Source organism: Rhinolophus ferrumequinum, chromosome 13 (assembly GCF_004115265.2).
Source record: "Rhinolophus ferrumequinum isolate MPI-CBG mRhiFer1 chromosome 13, mRhiFer1_v1.p, whole genome shotgun sequence".
NCBI lineage: Eukaryota > Metazoa > Chordata > Mammalia > Chiroptera > Rhinolophidae > Rhinolophus > Rhinolophus ferrumequinum.
The window spans coordinates 55,157,945-55,181,736 of NC_046296.1; the positions used below are offsets into that span (position 1 = coordinate 55,157,945).

Below are 23,792 nucleotides of genomic sequence, written 5' to 3' on the forward strand. Positions count from 1 at the left end.
TATATGGTACTTCTGTGTTTAACTTTGAGGAACCAGGTACGTGCATTTTTAATGTTCATAAATATTACCAAATTGTTTCAGATAGAGGTTTGAACAATTTACACTCCTCCTAGCAATGAATGAGAGGCACTTAAATTTTCACTTAGGCACTTAAATTTTCCTTGTTTATCTAGAAAAGACTACTTTGCGTTTGGAACCCCTGCAGCTCCCCCACGGATGCCTATTTGAAAACCCCAGTTATAGGGAACAGGCCCCAAGGCAGTAGTAACATCCTGTGGTCTGTTTCCTGCTCTTTACTTATTTGGCTCAAGGCACAGCTAGGTAAACTGAGGTTTGGAAGAGTTTCTTTTCTTTTTTCAGCATACGTTGTACAATATTGGTAATAATAGACAAAGGGAAAGAAAAATAATACTGGTAGAGGATATTCCTTCAAGTCTTTTTTTGTCTTCTGTGTGTTGAAAGAGAGTGTCCTAACCACGTTATGCTGATTATAAAAGTAGTACCATTTTCTCATACAGTAGAGCCGTTAAGGATGGCAGTCAAGAACCAGACATTTGAGTCTTATGCCTGTCGCATATGGTTATTATGGAAGCTAAATGTGAAGTAGTTACTCAGCATCGTGCCTGGACGTATTAGGCACTTAAACTGTTTACCATCATCATATTACTGTTGTTGGTAAAACTTTGAAAATACAAAGAAGTATAGAAGAGGTCACAACACATCCCATCATCTGGGGGTATCTTTTAAAAATATTTTTTAAAAAAATACAGTGTGATAAATTGGGTTCTTGGCTGGGAAAAGCTTTCCGGCTTGCTTTGATTTTTTTTTCTTTTTCCATTTTATTGAAGTAAAATTCAAATAATATAAAATTAGCTATATGAAACTATACAATTTAGTACATTCACAGTGTTGTACAGCCGTGACCTCTGTCTAGTTCCAGAACATTTCATCACTCCAGAAGAAAACCCCACCCCCAGACAGACAGGCAGCTGGTGAGCCTTGGGACAAGATGGCCCAGAGCAGCGTTTTCCTGGCCCACCACTAAGGACAAGACACCCAGCTCCTGGCACAGACACATTGTCGTGTGCGTTCTCCTCTCCCTGTGACCAAGCAGAGCCTAAAGCTTGAACCAGAGAGGCAGCCCCCCGACTGGCAAGCTGAGTACTCCATGCTTCTGCCCGCGTTTTCTGGGGGACAGTGAGACCTGGCTTTCCCACCTTCTCACTATGTGACATTGGTACTTTGCCTCTCTGGTCTCAGTTTAGTCTTTTGAAAAACTGGGATTGAAAATAATACCATCGATTGGGAATCATATGAAGTAAGAATGCTGAGTCTGAAAACATGAAGCCCTTTAGTGCTGTTAGTTGCGGTCACACTGGCCCCAGCCCCTGCGGACAATAGCTGAAGGGAGGGGCCAAGAAGTAGGCCAGGAGCTGGTTGTGGCCGCTGCACCTTTGTCCATGGTGCCAGTCGGGCAGAGGTTGCTCCCTCCCAGGGCATCCAGGCTGACGTTGCGAGTGGCGTGGGATCTGGCCTGATTTTACATCCCCGAAATGTCAGCTGATGTGTCTTTGGAGTTGAGTGCAGGCTGGTAATAGAGGCCGCACAATCCCATTTCACTTTCTTCCTGTGAACGCCCCTCATGAGGATAAGAATGAGATAATAGATGTGGCAACACTTTGGAAAGGGCCACAGCAAGTCTAGTGGGCAAGGGGATAGAAGCTGTTTGGACGTGGCTCCCGTTTAAGGAGCCGTTTTGAGTTCGGTGCACACCACACCACTCATGTACTGAGTGCTTTTTTTGAAAATTCCCAATTTAAAGAGTTCTCAGTATAAGCTTTGCAGAGGAGGGCTCCGAAAAGAATTTAGTTTTCAGGGTCCATGTCTCACTTTTTGTTTTGTCGGCATGTATTATATTTATCTTGTTTCCTAAACTGCCTTGGGAGGAAGCCCAGTTGAGCAGAGGGGAAGGCCTACCATGGTGGCGGGGTGGCCTCCAGCAGAACAGTCTCCTGCCTGGGCCTCATGCCCTTCAGCTAGACGACAAGGCTGGGGGTGAGCTGGCTTTGGGGATCCCATCCCGGATCCTCTGCTTCTGTTCTCTTTGGTGCTGTCACCTGCCTGGGAGGTTGTACTGTCCTTTGTGAAGATGACCAACCTCTGCTAATGGCAGGCAACTCCCAGATGGGTGAGCCACTAGCTACCAGCCCCCGGAAGGTGCAAAGCAGCGCTGGGCCTTCGTGCACAGGCTTCCCCTTCTGCTTTGTCACCAGGGCGGGCATGTCCAGTGTGTCAAAGGGTGCTTCGCGATGAGGGAGCGTGGGGTAATGAAAAGACGATGGTGTTGGCTTGGCTGCATAAACCTGCCCGCTCTCGGCTCCTCCCCTGCAGGCAGTGGGCCTGATCACTCTGAGTCCTTGTGGCTTTAAAGCTCTGTGGGGGGAGCCGGGCATGCAGGGGCTCTCTTTGCATCTGCCGAGCACATCTCTAACCCTAGGCAGTCCGATGGCATTTACCCATGACGCAGGGCCGCCAAGGTAGACTTCAGGCCTCCGTCCAGCTCCCCTCTGCTCCACCGGGTATGAGGGTGGAGCACGAGGCCCAGAGGAAGGAACTGGAGTTGTTTTTCTTTATTCCCATGTGACCATTCTCCAGGGTTTAGTTGGGGACCTGGAGGGTTGCTAAGCGCCCCAACTGCCACCTGGCAACAGCAGGCATCCAGGAAATCCACTCAGTGCACACCTGTCACCAGGTACAAACTACAGAATTATGAGCCTTCCTGAACCACATACTCAGAACGACTTCCCGGGGAGTGGGTTGTGGTCGGAGGAGGATGTAGGAGAGGATGGGGGATGACAGGGGACTCGGCGAGGCCTGCACTTCCCTCCAGATGATGTCGGGTTAGGTCAACCATCCTCGTCCTCCTTCAGGGAAGAGAGGCTCTGGAAGGGAGGAAGCTGTGGCCAGCCACCTGGGGGAGAGCCCAGGGCTGACGTGCGGGGTTCTCGGTCAGCAGACCATTCTCCGTTACCTGGCCCCAGTGAGGGCCCGTGGGCCAGGTCATCGTCACCCATGGGGCCCTGGAGTGTGTGGTGTAGAGGACACCGGGTGGTTGTTGGTTCAGTTTCTGGGGGGGATGCATGGATGGAACAGCTGCTTTACTCTGCCTCTCTTTCTGATTAAACCCAATACCCAGGGTCACCTTTGACCAGGGATGGCATTTCTTCTTCGTGCTGGAGTCTTTCCCTAGATGGGTGACCTGTGCCCTTCAGCAGGTCTCAGAGGGAAGAACCGCCCATTTACCATGAAAGTCAGACTTCTCTCTTGGGAGCCCCAGAGCTTGGGACTCTGGAATGCTGCCAGCATATGAGCTCAGCTTCAGTTCTGGTCTTTCTGAATGTCCGTCCTCTCTGACCTCTGCCCCAGCCTGCTTCACTGTTCCGTCCAAGACCATTTACAGATAGGACAGAATAATTTTGACCTTGAACCCTGTTCTTATGGGAGCTTGGTAGGGGAGAGGGGAGTCAGGTGGGAGGGGGGAGGGAGGGAGAGGTGAGGAGAGAGAGAAGCCAGCTCCCTATCTGGCCTGAGGTTGGACTTCTAGTGTCAACCCTCAAGATGCCCGCTGTTGTCTTTGCAATAGTGAGGGTGGGGCTGGGGCCCTGCCTCCTGGGGAACCAGTGAGAGGGGAGAGGAAGCTGGGGTAGGAGGAGTGTGTGCTCCCACCTCCCCACAGCAGTTCTGTCTCTTAGCTCCTTGTGTGGTGGCTACACACATCTTCGTGTAATCAGTACCTGGTGTAGAGGGCAAACCCACTGTCCACTTGACAGGAACCACGGAGGAACCCCGCCTGACATGGGCCTCAAAAGATACTTGCTGTCCTAACTTCTTCACAGAACCAATCACGAATATGTCCAATATTTTTCAGTTTTTATTTTATCCTTGAATGCCTCTTGATTGGAGAAAAGCCAGAAGGTGAGTGTCCCATGGTGTGAAGTAGGAATTCGTGCTTCTGTTGGTTCCAGCTCCCACCTCTTGGATTTCACAGGATGTTCTTCATTCTACCATTCCAGGATTTAACAAAACAGATCCACATTTTAGATAATGCAAGTGATGAGCCCACAGAGGTCAGGTTGTTCTGATGCCATGGAGGCTCCTGGCAGGGAGAGCACATTTGCTGTGTCAGGACACTGGCACTGGTGGCCATGACAGTCCTGCTGATGGGCCCATGTGTGGGCTGTGTGACCTTGAGCTGGGTCCTTCAGGGCTCCAGAGGGTTGTAAGCACTTGCCCTGTCCTCCAGCATTTTTCTCTCCAAGCAATTGCAGAGTCTACTGTCCATGGCTGGGTCGCCAGGGCTGTGATGCCTCCGCCTTTATCTGGCTCCGAGCATGAAGTTTAGTTTTTGGGGTAGTTTATTGAACACTTACTTTGTGCCAAGCCCTAGGCTGTGATTTTACTGAATTATCTCTTTTAATTGTCACAACAAACCTAGAAGGGGAGTTGACACTCCCTCGCTGCTGGTGAGGGCTTCCATTCTCCCATTAACTAGGAGAAGCAGGTGAGCTGTCCTCGGACCACATCTGGTCTGTGGGTATCTGTTTTGTTGGACCTGCCTAGACTTTTAAAAATTTCTAATACTTAAAAATATGGGCATTCTGTATAAAAACTTATATTTCTGACTGCCTTGGAAAATGGAAAGATCTGACAACACAGGGCGCAGACCACTTGCATTCACATCTAGCCAAGCCACTTACTTGCCACGTGACCTTGAATCAATTACTTATGCCCTTTGAGCCCCAGTTTCTTTGTCAGAATAAGACTGTCCAAATGTCTAAAAGAAAGCATTCATGCCGCAAATATTTCCAGCACTCTTGGCACTGGGGATACAGTTGTAAGCAGGACAGATTTTAGTGGGGTAGATGGATATTAAACAAAGGAGTATGTGCTGTGTTAGGAGGTAGGGATGGCAAAGCAGGGGAAAGAGCCCAGGGAGTGCCTGGGGCGAAGGGAGCTTGCTGTTCATACCATGTGGCCAGAAAAGGCTTTCTGATAAGATGAGATTTGAGCAGACACTTGGAGGCAGTGAGGGTGTGAGACATGCAGAGTTCAGAGAGATGAGCAATAAGTGCAAAGGCCCTGAAGTATGTTCACAGGATTTCAAGGTGGCAAGTGCAGATGCAACAGAAGTGAGGAGCTGAGAGGTAGGAGGTGCGGCAGAGAGGTGATGGGGGCAGATCCTATAGCATCTTGTAAGGACCTTGGCTTTTCCCCCGAGCGAGTTGGGAGACGTTGGAGGGTTGTAGGTTTTAAATGGATCAGTGTGGCTGCTGGTGGAGACAGCAGTGGAAGCAGGGAGACCAGTTAGAAGCTATGCAGTCATTTCAGTGAGAGAGGGTAGTGAGTCAGACCAGGATGGAGGTGATGAGGGGGAAGGAGGAGTCTGGATATATTTTGAAGGCAGAGCCAACAGGGTTTAGTGCTGGGTGGAATGGAAGGAGAGAGTGTGGGAAGTCAACGGTGGCTCTTAGGGTTTTATCCTGGAAGCAACAGGAAGGGCGCGGTTGCTATAGAGATGGGGAAGATATTGGTTTGGGGGGGTTGTCAGAACAAGTTTGAGATGTCTCCTAGACTTTCAGGAGCGTTAGATGGGACACACTCAGGCGGTCTCAGTTTCGTGCTTTTTTGGTGCATATATCTGACGGGTTGGAGGGCCTGTGCCTCCATTTGCAGACCCCCCAACCCCATGTGCCCTGCCTGGGTGAGGCTGTCTGTCCCTAGAGAACCCTGCCTCATCGCATGCCAGAGAGCTCGGCAAAAGTTGGCACCAAACAGCCCCTGGGGAACCTCAGGTTCACATTTATTGGCTTCTACCCAAGAATAAGAGTTGATGTTTTACCAAGTGCCATGCATGAGTCCAAGACCTGCCCCCACCCACTCTTCTGTCCCAGAGGCACTCAGGGCCTTACCAGAAGCCAGTCAGCAGGCTCAGAGAGGGAAGCACTGGGTAGAAATTCCAGTCTCTGCAGCAACAGCTGGCTGCAGCATATCAGCCAGTCCCCTCTGTGCCCTGGTCTGCATGGCTGGGAACATGGTGTGATGGACCCAGATTGGCTAAAGCATCATGGGACAGTAGAACCCAGAGGATCTGGCCGGGGCCACACCTGGAATAAGTTACAATCATGTGACTGTTAAATACACAGCGAGAAAGAAGTCTGTGAGTGCAGTGAATGTGAATGGGCCGGGGGCAGACAACGAAGGAGGGGCCGTCAGCAGTCGGGCTGCACAGACTCTTAGACGTGTGTTCAGAGTTGGATGTAGAAAATGTGATGGAGGTGGATTCTCGGGTGGCTTTTCAAGACGGAGGGGAACTGGCAAATGTGTGGTGGGGAGAATGGAGTCTTGACCCGAGTGGAAGGCAGAGGTGGGGTTAGTGAGAAGTGAGGTGGGGGGAAGGCCAGGGGTGACGGAGTGTGATGCATGGTGATAAAATCCCCATTTGAGGACTGTTCTTGGTCCCTCGTGTGGGAAACACGGGAGTCAGGGGACCCGCCAGAAACTGGTTTGGGGCTGGGCTGGAGTGATGGCTGGGGGAGTGTGTAGTGGGTAAAGGAAGGTGGGAGCAGCATTTGGAAGAAACTGGCAAGATTTACTGCTCCATTGGGAGGAGGCAAAGGGAGTGAGGCCAAACCACCATAAACCCTTCGGGGTGGAGATTTCGTGTGTTTAACTTGCTGGGGCCTTCGTGCCTGGGGTTCATTGAGCTGCTGCTTCCGTGTCAAGGACGGAAGCAGGTGGTGTGTGCCTCCCACACGGACACTGCAGCTCCTACCCCACCCCACTGATCACAGATGTGACCTCAGTGCTCCAGGCAGCTGCTCACTGTCCCTCAGTGTTGCCACACACGCTGTACTTAACTGCTACAGTGTTCTAGAGCTGCTCTGTCCGAGATGGTCGCCAGTAGCCATGTGTGGCTATTAAGTTAATGGAAGTTTAAAAATTAAAAATCAGTTCCTCCGTTGCAGTAGCCACATTTCATGTGTTCAGTAGCTACGTGTGGGTAGTAGCTACCATACTGGACAGCACAGATTCTAGAATATGAAATGTGGCTGCAGAAAGTTCTGTTAGTTCTTTTCTAGAGGGTTATGCTTGCCCCTTGGGCCATATCTCCTAGCTGACAGGTCATTAACTCACCAAACCTCTAAGGACCACCTGCTTTGTGCCAAGCACGCTTGGTGAGGGCTCCAGATACAATGCACATGGCTTTTGGGCCCAAAGGGCTGTCTCCTGAGATTGCAGTCACCTTGGCTCTCGTCTCTGGAGACTGATTGCATCGGCTTCCAGGTAAGTGACCAGAAGTACCACACACTTAGTGTCCCCTCTCTCACTCTAGTGGGCTGAGAGTCCTGGGCTGACCGTGGGTCTGTGTGATTTCTGTACTGTTCTAGGTGACATGGCCTGGTGGTGGTTTGTGAGTCTGGCTCTCCTACCACTGAGATGAAGCGTGGCTCTGCTTCCCTCTGGAAGCCCATCAACCTTGGAGACTCCGGGCACGCTGGCTTGGAGCCTGTTCTCACCCTGGAGGGTCTTGTTTAAAGATTGCTTGTTTTTTTGAGTTACACAGGCTCTCCCTCTGTGAACTCCCATAGCCTTTGGCTGAAGAAGCAAAGCACTCCTGCCCCTGAGACCAGTCGCTGAGTGACTATGACTGCCCTGCCCATCCGAGCTCCTGGGAGTGCTGTTTACCGTTGACCTTCCCCAGCATTTAGCTCGGAGATGTGCACAGATGACCAGTGACTGTTCTTTGAGTGACTGAGGTTGTGACCATGTCTTCTGGATGAGGGTCGCATGTGTAGCCCTCTCGTCTGAATGGCAACTGCCTTCCACATGCACAAAGTTGCCAGATGTCACCTGTTGGGGCTGCTGGGGCTCTGGCCTCCTGGGGCTAGTAGGCCAGCTCCTCCTCCTCTTCATTTCCTTCCTCCTGTGCCTTCTCTGCTCAGGTGGTCAGGCCAGCTTGGGCACCTGGTGTGGTCCAGTGACCTTATAACTTCCAAGTGGTCTGGAAGCTCCAAGAGTCTGGATAAATCAGGACAAGAGCAGACATATTTGTGGACAGCTGTGAGTCTGCTAGCAGCCTGTGATGGGTTGTAGTGACATGTAATTTGTGGGTGTGTTTGTGTGTGTGTGTGTGTACACAGCACATACGTAGGGCACACATGGGCCTACACAAGGACACACACATCCTCAGACAAGCTGACTTCACACACGGCCACCTAGGCACTGCCTGTGTCTCTCTCCACTTAAGCCTCCCTCCGTCTGCCCCTTGGACAAGGATGTTGTAGACTCTTAGCTTCTCATCAGCCAAGCTCATTTCTCCGAGTCCCTGCCGGCCATCTTGCTGTAATTAACTCCTGAACGCCTCATCAGAGTGTCAGCTGTAACAACTCAGGGCCCCTGGGAGCCGAGCTGGCCTCCTTCCTCTGTCCCAGTCCTGAGCCAGGGAGAAGGCGAGGCTCAGCATGAGTCATGGCTGAGGAGAAGGGGCTCGACTGGTTCCTTCCCAGAACTGGGCTGAGTCCATGCTGACAGACCGCCCCAGTCACAGATAGCTCACATGAGAGCTCAGCAAATGACTTTCTACAGATGAGATCGCACCCCAGGAGGTCAGAAGGCCGAGCACCCTGCCCCTGGATGCTGTGGTCTCTTCTCCCAGGGATCAGGACACCAGCCAGTCCCCTTCCCCACCCCAGGTCTGCTCACCGCCTGGGCAGGCCTGGGGTGCTTCTTCCCAGGATCTGGGCAGTTTTTCCTCTACCCAGAAAGCAAACTAAAGACTTTCAGGATTTGTTCTTTTTCTTTCTGGACCTTGTTTGGTTCTTTGCCCAGAGAGGGTCAGGGCCTTGACTTTCATTACTGTGTGTTTCTAGGATAACCATCAAAGCATTGGGGGGCTGGGCAGAGGCTATGTGAAGTAGTTCCCTGCCTTCTTCCTCTGTGTGGAGCCGCGTCTCAGGGCCTCAGCCCTCGACTTCCAGAGTTTGGCAGGGTCCCCTGTGCTCTGGGCCTGCCTTCCGGCCTGTGGTGACTCCCTCCTGTGGCCTTCTCACGCGGTGTCTGGGAGGGGGGTCCACCACCTCTCAGGGCAGCACATTCTTTATTTGAACTGTTTTGACTTTTAGAAAATTCTTCCTCCTCTGGAAGCGACGGTCTGTTCCCTGGCAGGCTTCCCTCATTAGCGCTCTCTCTCGTGGGGCCCCCAGAGCAAGGCTCACCCCGTTTCCATACAGCAGCTTCCCTCGGACTTGAAGAATTTTCTGGGATGCCTCCGAGCCCTCCCTTCTCCGGGCTGATTCCCAGGCCCTCAGATCCCCGCCCTCATGCCCCCCTCACTTCGTGGTCCACCCACAAAGGCCTAGGTGATCTGTTTCCTTGTGGGTAAGGGCCCAGCAGGTCCACCCCCTCCTCTTTCAGGACCTTAACTTCTGTTAAGGGCCAAAGGGCTTATTTAGGCTCCACTTTATGCTCTGAATTTATTTAGAATCGAGTAGCATCCCAGATGGTTAGACTTTTATCCCCAGTCTTGATACATTATGCCTCTCCCATTCTGTTTGCTTGTACTTGGTTTTGGGGACTCAAATAGAAGTTATTACATTTACCCTTTGAAATTTCATCCTGTGTACTTTCCCGGATCACTTGGTAGTGAAATCCAAATTAACTGATGATCCTAGTGACATGCCCTACATTTTATAAACACAAACTCTGTATCTTCTGAAGTTTTCCGTCTGGAAGAATTTGAGCATTTTGAACAGAGAAAGGAGGCCTAAGAGATCACCAGTTTGACAGATGAGGAACCACGTACAAAGGGACAAAGCGCACGCCCAAGGTCACGTGGCCTTAGCAGCCTAACCCCAGCTCAGTGACCTCTGCTCTACCTCCTAAAGCCTCGGATGATGAGGTCACACCTCTTCTCTCTGACAAGCTTTTTAATATTTTTAAAATACTTTGTCACTTCAGCAAAGCCACCTTAGGAATTAGTCATTATTATCTTCCTATCTGTCTCTTTAACCTCCAACGGATATTCCTTCTTTTGGCCCAGACCAGACCATCAGATTTTAAAAGTAGCTTTAAGGTAAGGAAATGTCATTTGCGTCCAGTCCAGTTTTCTGGAAAACTTCCACCCATCACTGAAAGTCATAGTCCAAAAGTGAAGGAGCCACGTGCCAGAAGTTCAGGGCACCACACGCCTAAAAAGGCACAGTCCTGAGAAAGGTGGCGTCTGTGACCCCTGTCATTTTTAGAAAGGACAGATGACACGAAGGGGTCATACGTGAAGTTGATCACAAAAGTTCACGTGGTCATGAATAATAAGCATTAGAATTCAAAATACCAGGAGTTTTAAAGAGATGGGGTACCAGTTTCAATTCAGTTTTGGAAATGGCATTACAAAAAAACTAATTTTAAAACTGAAAAAGGGTTCAAGGAAAACAAAAATAAAATGTTATCTAAATTGTAGAACGCCCTCCCCCCACGTCCCGCTGCCTTCTGTTCGTTCGTGACAAACTTTGATCACAGCTTCCTCCACTTCCAGTTCTTTTGGGGTTTGATCGTCAGCAGTTCCTAGTTTTCTCAGAGGAACCTGGGTGAACACTGGACCTCTGCTTCTGACGGTGTGAGTCCAAGTTTCTGGAGGTGTGTGGCCATTTCCACCTTCCTCACTGCTCTCCGGTGCACTGGCTTTGAGTTTCAAGTGTTTTGCTTCTTTCTGATCCCCAAGTCCTCAGCTGAGGGTTTTGCCTCCTGCTCAGACATAGCGTTGAAGGCAGGGGTCTCTAGCAGTGAGCTTGGCAGGCAGGATCTTGGTCTGAGGGTACCAGTCAGCCTCACCCCTCAACACAGCCATGACTGCGTGTTTTCCCTCAGTTTTCCATCCTTCAAATCCTTCTCTTCAAGTGCTCCTACAGTGGGGCTTCCAGACTTTAGTGTGACGTGAGCCGCGTCAGCCTGTGAGGAGGAGAGGGGGAACTGAGGCTCAGGGAAGAGGCGTGGCCCGCCAGGGTCTGTCAGGTACAGAGCCAGCTTGTACCTGACCTTGTACCCAGGCCTCAGCCACAAGTCCACCTCCCTCTCTCCCTCAGCAGCTGCCTCTACTCAGCCTGCTCTCCCTGGTGCTCAGAGGTGGTCTGGGTTGCCGCCTGGGCCACCATGCTGAAGCCCCCCCAGAGGTCTCAGCCAGGTCCTCTTCGGCAAGCAGGACCCACCTCAGGAGTAGCTGACCAGATCTCCCCACACAACACCATGGGGGTTCCAGTGAGTGGGCTCGCCCCCAGAAGAGCCCTGATAGGGATTTCTCGAGCAGTATTGCCAGGTCCTAACTAGATAAGGTTTGGGTACCTCTGTTCCTTCACTTTCATAGCAGAACAACTCCAATGCAGTCTATTTGCCTGGTGAGTTGCTATGTTCATGAGAACTGCCAAAAGCAGCCAGCCAGGGCGATTGTTCTGTCACTTGGTTCCCTAAGAGGGTCACTGCCTCCCCCCGTTTTGCTGTGGCACTGGGGTCTCCTCCTTGCTTTGTAACTGGCCATCAGCCGCCCCTCTCAGGTTCTATCCTAGAGGAGTCTGGAGCCAGCCTAATAGCCTTGTAAGGATCTTCTTTCTAAGAAAACTGGTTGTTATGGACCAGCTGGGGTCAGGGTCACCGCTGGAGGCAACAGGAAGTTTTATGTTTATTTTCAGTCTAAAAAGTATTTTTAAAAAGAAGCAGCAGCTGTATACCAACCATACAGTATTTTGAAAAAACATTTAAAGCTTTCTCTTAATTCCATCCCCCAAATTAAATTATGCTTTTCTCTTTTGCACCCACCTGTCCTTCTGCCTTCAGATGTACATATAACTAGCATCACCGTCATAGAATACAATTCTGTGTCCTGCTTTTCTCTCTCATCACTTTCTTGTTGCAACAGTTTTCATCAAGATCATTTTTAAGGTCGCATAATCTTCCATCCAAAGGACATGTCACAATTTAATTAATCACTTGCCAGGCATTTGGACTGTTTACAGTTTTTTCTGCAAGTGTGAGTGATGCTGCAATGAAGTTCTTTATGCACATGTATCTTTTTACTTCTTTTGGATTATTTCCATGGGATAAATTCCCAGGAGAGTCATTAATGGGTCAGAGGCTTGGAACATTCTTATGACTCCCAAAACGTATAGCAACTGCTATTTTTGGATGAGTGGCTCTGCCTCTGTGCTGGGGAGACCAAGCCACATCTTTCGTGCTGGGCCCCTGCGAGGCTGAGACTGCTCTGGTGGCCCCTCTGCCCTCCAGCCGTATGACTCCTGTGCCCCCTGGTGGGACCCGCCAGACAAGTGTACCTCGATCACACCCTCCTTCCTTCCTTCTCCAAGAATACATTTGAGGTATTGGGGTCTTTAACCGGGACTCAGAATGGATGGCAGGGACCCACTGTGTATATGAGCATTTGTTTAGAAGATCTGTCGTTAACATCACACACTTCTAAAAGGGATCCAGGAAAAGGTTTGGAATCTCTGAAATATAAGGGTGGATACGGTCAGCATCAGTCAAGGGGGTGAGGGTGAAAAGGAGGACGAGCACCCCTGGGCAGGGCTGGGGTGGCATGTGAGGTGGGAGTTGAAGGGCACACCCTTCAACTGTGAGGTGGGTGGAGGTGGCGAGAAGGAACTTGTCTACAGCAGACAGGCCATGGAGGAGAGCAGGGGAGATGGGACCAGAAAGGCCGGTGTGCGCCCTAGTGAGGACGGCCGTGGGTACTGTGGAGTCACGCAAGGTGGATTGGAGAGGAGGGGGCGGAGCCTGGTCGTGACACAAATCCTGGGGTTGTGATGTGGGCCTGGCCCTGGAGGGCAGCTGGCAGGGGAGGGTGGCCCCTCCTTCACTGCCCACTCGGCCACTTTCCTCCCTTTGACCTCCGCCTACTGGAATGTTCTTTCCTGGCCAGTCCCTTGGCAGCTGCCTATTTCGATCCATTCTCATCTGTCAAATTGTCCTTTCTTCTGTGTGCGCCTACTTCTTACTTAAAACTCGCTTTATCGGAATGAGGTAAGGGGGTTCTGCCTGCTGTTCTGCCTGTCTGAGGTCGACTATAAAGTTTCCGTAAACCACATGAGTAGATTGGTAGCCTTCGCTGACGACCATGGCCTCTTTCTTGTTATTTTAAAAATTGACACTTACTGATTTTCTGCTCGGAATTCACTTATGCTCTTCGAAAAAAGTTACAGAAAGATATGCAAAAAGCGACAATTCCCCACATCCTACCCCCGAGCGGAGCTCATGGCCTTGTCACTGCTGTCAGTTCCGAGGCTGCCATCCTCGTCAGGGCTGAACCGACTGCGTCTGCTGCTGCCTTTATCCGGCCTTAGCTGACAGCCTTGGAGCCGGGCTGTGCCCTTGTTTTCAGGGACGTTGGGACTGCGGTTGGGGCATGGAGCACCTCACAGGACTGGACTGGGTTCTGATGTCCCTGAGGTTCCCCAGGAGCCCAGAGAGGCTTTTCTGGGGAGGAGTCTGAGAGGGGGCGAGCCCCAGGAGGCCAGCCAGAGCAGGGAGGCCAGCACAGCACTGCCTTTCCTGATCCTCGAGGTCCCACGGCCCCTCCTTGCCACAAAGAGGCTGAGCGGCCTCTTCCCCAGCCTGGCAGGCCTTCCCACACCCACACCTGGGGGCGGGGAGGCAGAGTGAGGCTGAGACTTGTATGGAAGCCCTGGCCAAGTGACCAAAGGGGTTTTCAGTTGACCCTGGGTGTCCCACTGGAACTTCTAATCTGTAAATCTGTGGTCAGCTTCGAAGCCTAGAGGAAGTTTAGGCCTCGTCTTTCTGATACACCTGCTGTCTTGACGCCCTCAGTAACATGTCAGGTGACACAAGAATAGCTAACATACTGAGCACTTGTGTGCAGGCGCTGTTCTAAGTGCTTTACGGTAATGAGTCACTTAGGCCTCCTGTTCTACCAACGAGGACACCAAGGCACAGGGAAGTCGAGTAATTGCCGTATCACGTGGTCACTGAGTGGCAGGGCAGAGAGCTGAGCCAGGCCTCCAGCCCGGAGCCCAGGCTCTTAACCACCGGCCCTCCTATCCTGCCCCCTGGCACCGACAAGGGCTGCCCACAGGGTGGTTTGGGAGCCCCGGGTTCCTGCCCCAGCCCCCGTGCTCACTGCTGCCTCCCACCGACCCTTCTCCCCTCGGGACTCTGGCAGCTCTGTTCCGAGTCTGCCTCTGAGAGTGGCAGTGCCCCGGATCTCTGGCTTGAAAATCGTCCCGGAGGCTCATCTTCCCAAGCCGAGAGGTTCTCTTCTCCATGTGCCTGGTTTAGTTGGGTTCCAGGAGAAGTCCTGAGATCCTCTGTGGTGGGCTCCCCTCCCCACACAGTGGGGGCCCCTGTGTCCCTCATACTCCCTCTGCTCTGGCAGCAGGGTCCTGGGAGACCTGGCTGCTGCTTCCTGGGCTCAGGTGGAACCAGGGAGGACACATGGGGATTATTGTGGCTTGTCATTCCTGAGCTGTAATGATGCCATTCGAGAGGTTTCTAACAGTGGCCATTGCTGGAAATGGGAGAACGATAGTAAGAACCACCGTCAGTGCTTCAGGGTGGATCCTGTGCCAGCCACGCTGGGCAGAGGCAGGACGTGCCTCATTATCACCGTGCGATTCACTGCAAGAAAGAGGAGTGATTTTCCCCATGCAAACAGAGATGGGTGCCGGGGCCTCCCTGCGGTGCTGTGGTGAGCAGGCGGGGGCCCCGGTCTGCAGACTGTCCTGGTGGAGAGTGGAGAGCTTCTGTACAGCAAACCACCGGGGGAGCTGCCCTCTGGCTGGTGCGGGAGATGGGGGTTGGGAAGGCCTGGTACGACACCAGATTGTTGGGGGCTCTTGGCTGCCCACCCACAGGAGAGGCCCTGCTCTCCAGGGCACACAGTGGAAGAGCAGAGGAGAGTGGGTCCACGTAGGAACCCTCACACTTTCTGTGGCATGGGGGATGCCTTGGAGGCACCAAGCCAAGCCTGGATTTCTTCCCAAGTTCCTGATTCCTGTCGGTGCGCTGAAGATCCTCTGGCCACAACCCTGAGCCTTCTCTGTGAGGAGCTGCCTTTCCTGGGCCTCCGGCTGCTTCCCAAGGCAGGGTCTGTGCTCTGAGGCCTCGGCCGGGCATCAGCTGGTTCCTGGCTGACATCTGTCACCGGACTCAGAGTGTTTCTTCCTGGCAGTAGTTGAACTTGCCCCTGGAAGAGGACAGGCAGACCCAGCATTCCTCATTAACCCTCTCCTTCCTCCCACAGGAGAACCTGATGCTTTCCATCCTTCCCAAGCACGTGGCTGATGAGATGCTGAAGGACATGAAGAAGGACGAGAGCCAGAAAGACCAGCAGCAGTTCAACACCATGTACATGTACCGCCATGAGAACGTCAGGTGTGCCAGCTGTGGGCACAGGAGCCCAGAGCAGGACGGGGTGGGGCTTTGTGGGGTTGAGAGTTTTCCTGGGGACTAGAAGCACAGCCATCCCACAGTATGAGCCCCCACTGTGGGAGCCGCCTTGCTGATGGATGGGCTGAGATGTGCTGTAGGCCACATGGTCCAGCCCCATCGTGGCACAGACATCACCCAGAGCAGGGAAGGGACATCCGGGAGGCCGCCCAGCCATTCAGGGCTGGCACTGGGCTCAAAGCTGTCCTTCCAGGAAGGATGCCTTCATCCTGGGGCAGGAGAATGAGGCAGCACGGGGACGGGGGCCCGTAGAGGGACGTCTGCAGAGTTAGCGCTGTCAGAGCCCTGAATTCAGCCTGGAAGTGCCAGGGTCTCACTGCTTTGGGGCTTGAGCAAGGACCTACTCCCGCCGTGATCCTGGCTGCCGTGGGTGGGGACCAGGAGCTGGCAGTGGTGTCATGCCTGTGGCTGGAGCCTCACTGCCGGTGGCCTCCCTCCTCTGCAGCATCCTCTTCGCAGACATTGTGGGCTTCACCCAGCTGTCCTCTGCCTGCAGTGCCCAGGAGCTCGTGAAGCTGCTCAATGAGCTCTTTGCCCGCTTTGACAAGCTGGCAGCCGTGAGTACCCCAGCCCTCACCCAGCTCTCCAGCTGGGGTCCACCCTCATGGCCTGCGCCTGGCCCTCCCAGGCCCCACGGATCCCTCCCACCTGTCCTTCCTGTGCTTTCTTTGCCACTCCTCCCTGCTGAAGAGGGACAGGGGACCACAGCCCGTGCCCTGCCCTTTCAGAAATACCACCAACTGCGGATTAAGATCCTGGGTGACTGTTACTACTGCATCTGTGGCCTGCCTGACTACCGGGAGGACCACGCTGTCTGCTCCATCCTCATGGGGCTCGCTATGGTGGAGGCCATCTCGTAAGTGGGCGCCTCCAGGGGCGGGGGCGCCTGAGCCCGTGGGAGAAGCAGGCCTCTCCTGCAGGTCTCATGGTGGCCCAGAACCCCTGGGCCCCTTCGGAGGGATCTGTTCAGGCGTGCAGCACGGGATGTAGTGATGTGATGCATTGGTTAGCAGGTCGCTTAGTCCCCAGCTCTGGGAAGGAGGGTCCTGGCCTACTTTCCCTATAGCCGAGGGAAACTGCAAGACTTCCACAGCCTCTGAGGGGTGCTTGTCCAGCCTTAGTCCACACTATGTTTTTCTTCTGGAAGTTGCAGTCATCAAGAAATTCATCACGCCACCTCACATTTGAATTTACCTCCAGGTGTTCCCCCTTTTTTCCTCAGGGTTCTCTCACATGACCCTCTAAGGCAGATAGGTTCCAGGGTCACCATGCCCATCTGCCATATTAGAAAGCCAAGGTACAGCAGGGAAGTGACTCTGCTGAGGTCACCAGACATCTGGGGTGGCAGGACGGGATTAGAACCCTGGCCTCTGAGCTCCCAGCCAAGGCTCCTGCCTCCACCCCCATGAGCTGTGCGGATGGTGAACTCTGCCTCCCCTCACTCTTGCCCATTGTTGTTACCGCTGCAGGTGGGCTTAGAGACCCTAACCCACTGTGGACCCTCCTGTCCTCTCAGGGTCTCTGGTGGGTGCTCCCTCTGGTATTGGCCTGGAGACAAATGCTGCCTCTCCTCCAGGGGGCGGTAGTTCAGGATTAGAGACTTTCACCTCCACTCCCCTCACCATCACGCACAGTTCTGAATTTCGTGTTTGTCTCTTCCTGGAGTTCTCAAGTGAGGAGCTGTCTCCCTTGGCACACGCAGCACCCAGCATAGTGCTGGGCACATGCTAGACACTCAGTGAAAAAGCACCTGCACGAATAAACAAACGGGTACTTGGAAGAGAGCAATTGGAGGTTTCTCGGGGAAAGAGGGCCGGGGGCAGAGTCACTCTGTGCACTCAGCTCAAAGGCAGGCAAAAAGCTGTGGGGAATCTAGTCGGCCCCCTGGGCCCGGCAGGGAAGAAAGTTTGTGCAGGATTCCTCCTGCAGGGGGAGGGGCCTGGCACCTGCTGAGGGCGTGCCCGACCCCTCCTCCTCTCTGTGTGTGCCTGGCAGGTATGTGCGGGAGAAGACGAAGACTGGGGTGGACATGCGTGTGGGGGTGCACACGGGCACTGTGCTGGGGGGCGTCCTGGGCCAGAAGCGCTGGCAGTACGACGTGTGGTCGACCGACGTCACGGTGGCCAACAAAATGGAGGCCGGTGGCATCCCTGGGTGAGCAAATGTTCCTTCCCAGTGGGCAGGTTTGGGCAGCCCATCCCTCCTTCAGGGCTGTGGCCCGGACAAGGGACAGAGGGCCTTAGAGAAGGGACCCCTTCGCAGCAGCAGTATTCCTCCTCGGGGTGCCTGCGTCCCGGGCCTGACGTTGGCTGTGGCCTCTCCTGCCTGACCTCTGCAGCAGTCTGTCCTCTCGTCCCCTTTACCCACGTGTGGGGCTGCCTGGGCTCTGGTGTCGTCACCGGTGTAGCTACGTCAGTCAGTATGCCCCGTCTCCCCAAAGGGCATTATTACTAGTGAAAGGCAATGAGGCAGCCATCTGCAGTTCCGGTGCACCTGTGCATCTCACCTGAGTTGTTACAGAGTCAGCCAGTCAGGTGGGGCAGGCCCCGCCCTCAGGGTGCACAGGCTGAAGACACACTGCAATCTTCCCTGCTGGGTGAGAGACCCTCCCTCAAAGACAGTCACAGTTCTCTCCCTCAGTGGTGACGCCCCAGAAGTGGCTTCATTACCCCCCAACAGTAGGTGTTGCAACCGAAGATCCTGCAAGGTGGGTAATAATCGGACCTTATCACTTTAGAGTGCAGAGCAGACTTCTAAGTTCCTTTTCTCACTCGATACTCCCATCAGCCTGTGAGGACATTTATTGTCTTACGTGTGTGTAACACTGAGGCTCAGAGAGGGGCAGGTGCCGTGCTGCCCTCCAGGACTCCCCTGTCGCTGCTCGTGGTGGCAGCACATCTCACTGCCTCCATCTGGCCTCTTTTTTACCTGCCCTGACACACAGGCCTGAGCAGCAGCCTGGTCCAGCCGCTGTCCGCTGACTGTCCCTGGGGGTTGGGTGAGGGCTGCCCTCCGGCCTGCGCTCACGGCCTCTCTGGCTGCAATGCAGGCGCGTTCACATCTCCCAGAGCACCTTGGACTGCCTGAAAGGAGAGTTTGATGTGGAGCCAGGCGATGGGGGCAGCCGCTGCGATTATCTTGATGAGAAGGGCATCGAAACCTACCTCGTCATTGCATCCAAGCCGGAGGTGAAGAAAACGGCCCCTCAAAATGGTCTCAACGGCTCGGTGAGTCCCCCACCTGGACTAGGGGGATGGAAAGGGAGGGATTAAAGGAGAGATTGCAGAAGAGCTGGCAGGACTTGACGATGGCTGAATATGAGAGGTGAGGCGCAGGTTGGCATAAAAGTGATTCTGAGTCCTGTTGAGCAGGCGACTAGTGGTAGCCTCCTTTCAGAGGGCCAGCTGGTCTCTGGGGGAGATGGTGCATGTAATTCAAGGCAAGTGAAAAACAAGGGGACTGCAGTTTATCCTGACAACGTCCGGAAGGGGAGGCCACTGAAAATGTGTAAGTGGAGCTCAGAAGAGTGGCTGGCTTGGGGATTAAGGTCCCCTGCATGGAGGAAGCAGGTGAAGCACAGGAGTGACATGAACACGTAGGGACAGAGAGCACAGCAGAGGAAGGGTGCCGAGGAGGCAGTCACGGAGGAGAGGAGAACCGTGTCCCCTCCTTCTCACCTCTGCCACCCTTCCCGTGCCCTGGCGAGGCTCTTCACTCTTTTTTATCCTCATTCATTTACAAGAAGGAACCATGATATCTCACTGTGTTGATCTCAGTTCTTTAATGATGGGTAAGGCTGAACACTTCTAACGTGGCTGTTAACCAGGTGATTTTCTTCTGAGAATTGCATATGTGTATCTAAACGTTGAGGGTGCCCACCCACCTCTGATTTGTAGGAGCTCTTACAAGAGAAATGAGCCCTTTGTCGTATGACATTCATCAAATATTTATCAGGCATCCCTACCTGCCGACACTGGTACATCTCTCTCAGGGAACGTAAAAGTTCAGCTGCTGTAGGTGATTCCGGATGTCTTCCCAACAAGGCTGTGTAGCAACTGTGAGCCCCCAGTATGCGTGGGGAAGGACACAGCTTGTCACAACTCTCATGAGCTCACATGATTAGCTTCACAATTGTTTAGGAAGTCTCCAGCTCAAGATGGACTCGGAGAAGGCAGTGTTCACAGAGCACCTAACCTGCTCTACAGTCCCTGAGTCCCAAGTGATAAAGCATGAAAATGTTAAGTGAGACAGGGAGGATCATGGGAAGAAGTAGGGAAAGTGATGAGTTGCTTGTCTGGAAGTCACAGGAGCAAATACAACTGCATTTGCAGAAATCTCTCCCCTGGTTTAGTTGAATAAACCGATAAGGAGAATGTGAGGAGAATTATCACCATGAATCCTTTCCAACGTGTTCCAAAGCTTCCATACCTCTCCCATCTATACTAACCGTGTTGTCAGTCTCATTGCCTGAAGTGCCACCTCTGATAACTCCCACCTTTAGACCTTAGCCCCAGCCAGCTTCCCTGCACTCATTGGACAGCCACTTGTAAATCTCTCTTTGTGTATGTAACAGGCAGCTCAGAGTTAACAGGCCCAAAGCCGAGCTCCTGACCCTCTTCTCCACCATAAAACCTGCCCTTGCCTCAGTCTCCCCATTTCAGTCAGTGGCAACTGCATTCTTAACTGCTCGGCCCAAAAGCTTTGAAGACATCCTTGACCCCTCTCTTACTATCCACAAGCAAGTTCTGTTGACCCTTCCTGCAAGCTAAGAGCTCTGTTCTCCCTCCTTCTCACACCCCCACAGTTCCCATTCCCCTCCAAGCCACGGTCATCTTGGGTAGGATTACTGCAGTAATGCCCCAACCAGTCACCCTCTTCTGTCCTTGCTCCGCTGTCTTTTCAACACAGCAGTCAGAGTGATCCTGCTAATGTGTTAAGTGAAATCACGTCACTCCCATCTCAGTGACAGCCAAAGTCCTACAGAGGTCACAAAGACCATTAACAGTGAGGCCCTCACCAACCGTGCCCATTCCTCTTTCTCTGCCCCAGCGGCACTGGTCTCTGGGCTGTTGCTCAGGTAGTCCAGGCACTCCCCTGTCCCAGGGCCTTTGCACTGGCTGTTCCCTCTTCCTGGAACCCCCGTCCCCAGAGAGCTGCATGATTTGCTCCTTCTGGTCTTTACTTGAATGTCACCTTCATGGTGACACGTCTCCTGACCACCCCTTCAGTCACACTCCCCAACGATCCCTGTTCCCCCTTTCCACTTTCTCTTTCTCCAGAGCATTTTCTCCGTATGTACTGGAGTAAGTTATTTTGCTGTTGTCTGCCTTTCCTCACTAGAATGTGAGCTTTCAAGGTCAGCACATTTTGTCCATATCCCCAGAAGTTAGAACAGTTCCTGTCACATAGTAGGTACTCAGTACTTATTAAACGAATGAATGAACTGTTTCCCTGTGTTACAGTGTTCAACTTACTGTCAAGGAAAAATACTAATCATTGAGGAAATTGGTTTATGAAATGTATTCAGACGTTTGGGAGGCATTTGACAGGGTTCTACACCAGAGACCTCTGTGAATCACTGTGCCGTTGAGCTACCGTTTTAGAAATAAGGGGAATAATGGGACAAGTTTTAATAGTAGAAATTAATACTAGAAAATTAGAGCATTTAAAAATTAACGTTCTGAAGGAGGAATTGAGTGGTGAAATTTCTAAGTCTACAAGGCTTCTAAATTCTGGTGAGGAGCATCTGGACTGACAGAGACCAACCACAGGTGGGGTGGGCGGCTGGCAGCGTCTGGGGTCCCTGACGGCCTCTCCTTTCCACCGCAGGCCCTGCCCAATGGAGCACCCACTTCCTCAAAGCCCAGCTCCCCTGCCCTCATTGGGACCAAGGAGCCCAACGGGAGTGTCCATACCAACGGCTCCACATCAGAGGAGCCCGAGGAGCAAGATGGCCAGGTATGTGCGCGGCTGGGCGCCAGGACGTGGGCAGAGGGGCGGGGAGGCAGCAGTTGCCACAGGAAGAGTCCCATGCTCCGCTCCTTTTTGGCAGAAACCCTGGGCAGGTCACCTCCCCCCAAAGGCTGGCCCCACTGTCCCCTCATCAATTACATGGGATGGGGGTGGGTAAGGTCAAAAGAGGGGGCATTTCTGAGGCCTTGCCTAGGTCTGATGTCCCAGAATCCTGTAGATATGTGGACAGTGAGGACACCCATGGAAAATTCTACAGGATCCGAGACTGTTTTGAAAGTGAAAATTCAGGGCTGAGCTCCCCTCTCCGGCCAGACTCCACACGTCCCATGCACAGATGCGGGATTTCTAAAGGAATTAGCATGCTCCCCCCACCTGCCCAGGAAAGGGTCCCTCTCGGGAGCACCCAGGGTCTGTCCATTAATAAAGAGCTTCCTGAGTGTGGTCCCTGACAGCGGCAACTGCTCTGAGACAGGAATGCCTTGCTGGGGTTGCTGTGAGCTGGCAGGCAGGGCTGCCCATCACTGCGAGGGGCAGAGTTGCCCCTGATGCCTTGAGATCTGGGCCTGGAGCATAAGACAGACAGGGCTGGAAGACAGGGCTTTTCTTGAGTGCTACAACAGTCAGTCCCTTTCCCGTGTCACTGATTGTCCTGATAGAAAGTGGAAATACAGACGCGATGTAACTCTAACAGGAAGGACACAGAGTTTCAGCAGCCTGTGATAGTTTTGTGTCTTCACTATTAGCCAGTGTCACACTGCTTCAGGATATGCTCCCTGGGATTGAAAGAGACCATCCACATCATTTTATGGAGAAGGAAATGGGTGGGGCTGGGGGAACATGAATTACATGGGGTCAAACTGTCACCCAGTGGCCCACCTGAGCTTAAGACCAGGGTATCTTGATTCTGGCTCCTAGGTACTCTTGGGCCCATACAGATGGTTCTGACGTGCCCAGTCTTGATTCTTAATTGGACTTACGGCTGCATAATCAGAGTCTGGACTCCTATTGGAGTTGATGCTTCTCCTTTGTGACTGGGAATAAAAATGGTAGCGGGGACCCTAGCCCTAGCCCCACCACCCCACTGGTGACAAGGACATTACTTTCTGTCCCATCACTTTCCCTCTCAGGTCTTCCTCCCCAAGGTGAACCAGATGTGAGCGCCTTTAAGAACTCTGTGAAGCCCTAGGGTTGGGGGTCATTCCCATCCCTGAGGGTGCTGATGTACATGTGTGTGCCACCCCCATCCTCGTAGCAGGATGTGCCAGGCCTGAGCTGACCCAGCAGTCATCTCAAATTCCAAGGTCTCTGACTCAGGAGCCAGGTGGCTGTTCTCCCACAACGCTGCCATTAGTGGGTGACCACTGCAGAGCTCGTTAGGGGCCACAGCCCCTAGGACCCAGAGTCCCAGGGAAATCTGGAGGGATTGTGGCTCTGGGTCTAGACCCAAGTGGGAGGGAGCCACATGACAGCACTAGGGAGACTTTTCCTGGAAAATGGTTTCTAGAGCCAAGGGGTCAGTCCTGGAGAGTGTGACACACCCCCCCTCCTGTCCTTCCCCAACTTCTCCCTGCACTCCATCCCACCTGCCCCCCAACTCTGCCGCACTGCCTTGTAGGCTGATAACCCCTCATTCCCCAACCCTCGCCGGAGGCTGCGCCTTCAGGACCTGGCTGATCGCGTGGTGGACGCCTCTGAGGACGAGCATGAGCTCAACCAGCTGCTCAACGAGGCCTTGCTCGAGCGCGAGTCGGCCCAGGTGTAAGTGTCCGCACACCCTGGCCCGAGGCCCCTCAGCACGCGCCTTGTCAGGCCGACTCAGGGCTCAGGCATTAGTCACCTAAAATACGAGGCCGAGGCAGAGGTGGCGTTTGTGTTTCACAGGGCTTGTTTCCCCCACAGAGTGAAGAAGAGAAACACCTTCCTCTTATCCATGAGGTTCATGGACCCCGAGATGGAAACCCGTTACTCAGTGGAGAAGGAAAAGCAGAGTGGGGCGGCCTTCAGCTGCTCCTGCGTGGTCCTGCTCTGTACGGCCCTGGTCGAGATCCTCATTGACCCCTGGTGAGGGGGGCACTGCAGGAGCCCACAGGCCTGAGGGATGGGGGCGCCTCAGCTGCAGCCTGACGTAGGGTGGCTCTGGGACAAGGAGACAGAGGATGGGGACACTTGTTAACTTCAGTCCCCAAGGCTGATCTGGCTCCCTTTCTTGGCTCTTCTTAGTAAAGATAGATTTTAGGCTCTGGGCACAGACGGATAGCTCTAAGCCAGCAGCAGGCCCTCTGGTGCAAGGGCGT

The 23,792-nt window shown here is 53.1% G+C and overlaps 1 protein-coding gene across 2 annotated transcripts in view; it reads left to right on the forward strand.

Moving 5' to 3' along the window:
* ADCY3 (adenylate cyclase 3) overlaps positions 1-23,792 on the forward strand; it is a 74,821-nt gene that overhangs the window by 40,134 nt on the left and 10,895 nt on the right. For both annotated transcript variants that reach the window (XM_033124502.1, XM_033124501.1), the window contains exons 4-11: positions 15,320-15,450; positions 15,971-16,082; positions 16,254-16,381; positions 17,521-17,679; positions 18,575-18,752; positions 21,355-21,483; positions 23,114-23,256; positions 23,398-23,559. In XM_033124502.1, coding sequence (XP_032980393.1) covers positions 15,320-15,450; positions 15,971-16,082; positions 16,254-16,381; positions 17,521-17,679; positions 18,575-18,752; positions 21,355-21,483; positions 23,114-23,256; positions 23,398-23,559 — 1,142 coding nt within the window. The remainder of the gene's footprint in view (positions 1-15,319; positions 15,451-15,970; positions 16,083-16,253; positions 16,382-17,520; positions 17,680-18,574; positions 18,753-21,354; positions 21,484-23,113; positions 23,257-23,397; positions 23,560-23,792) is intronic.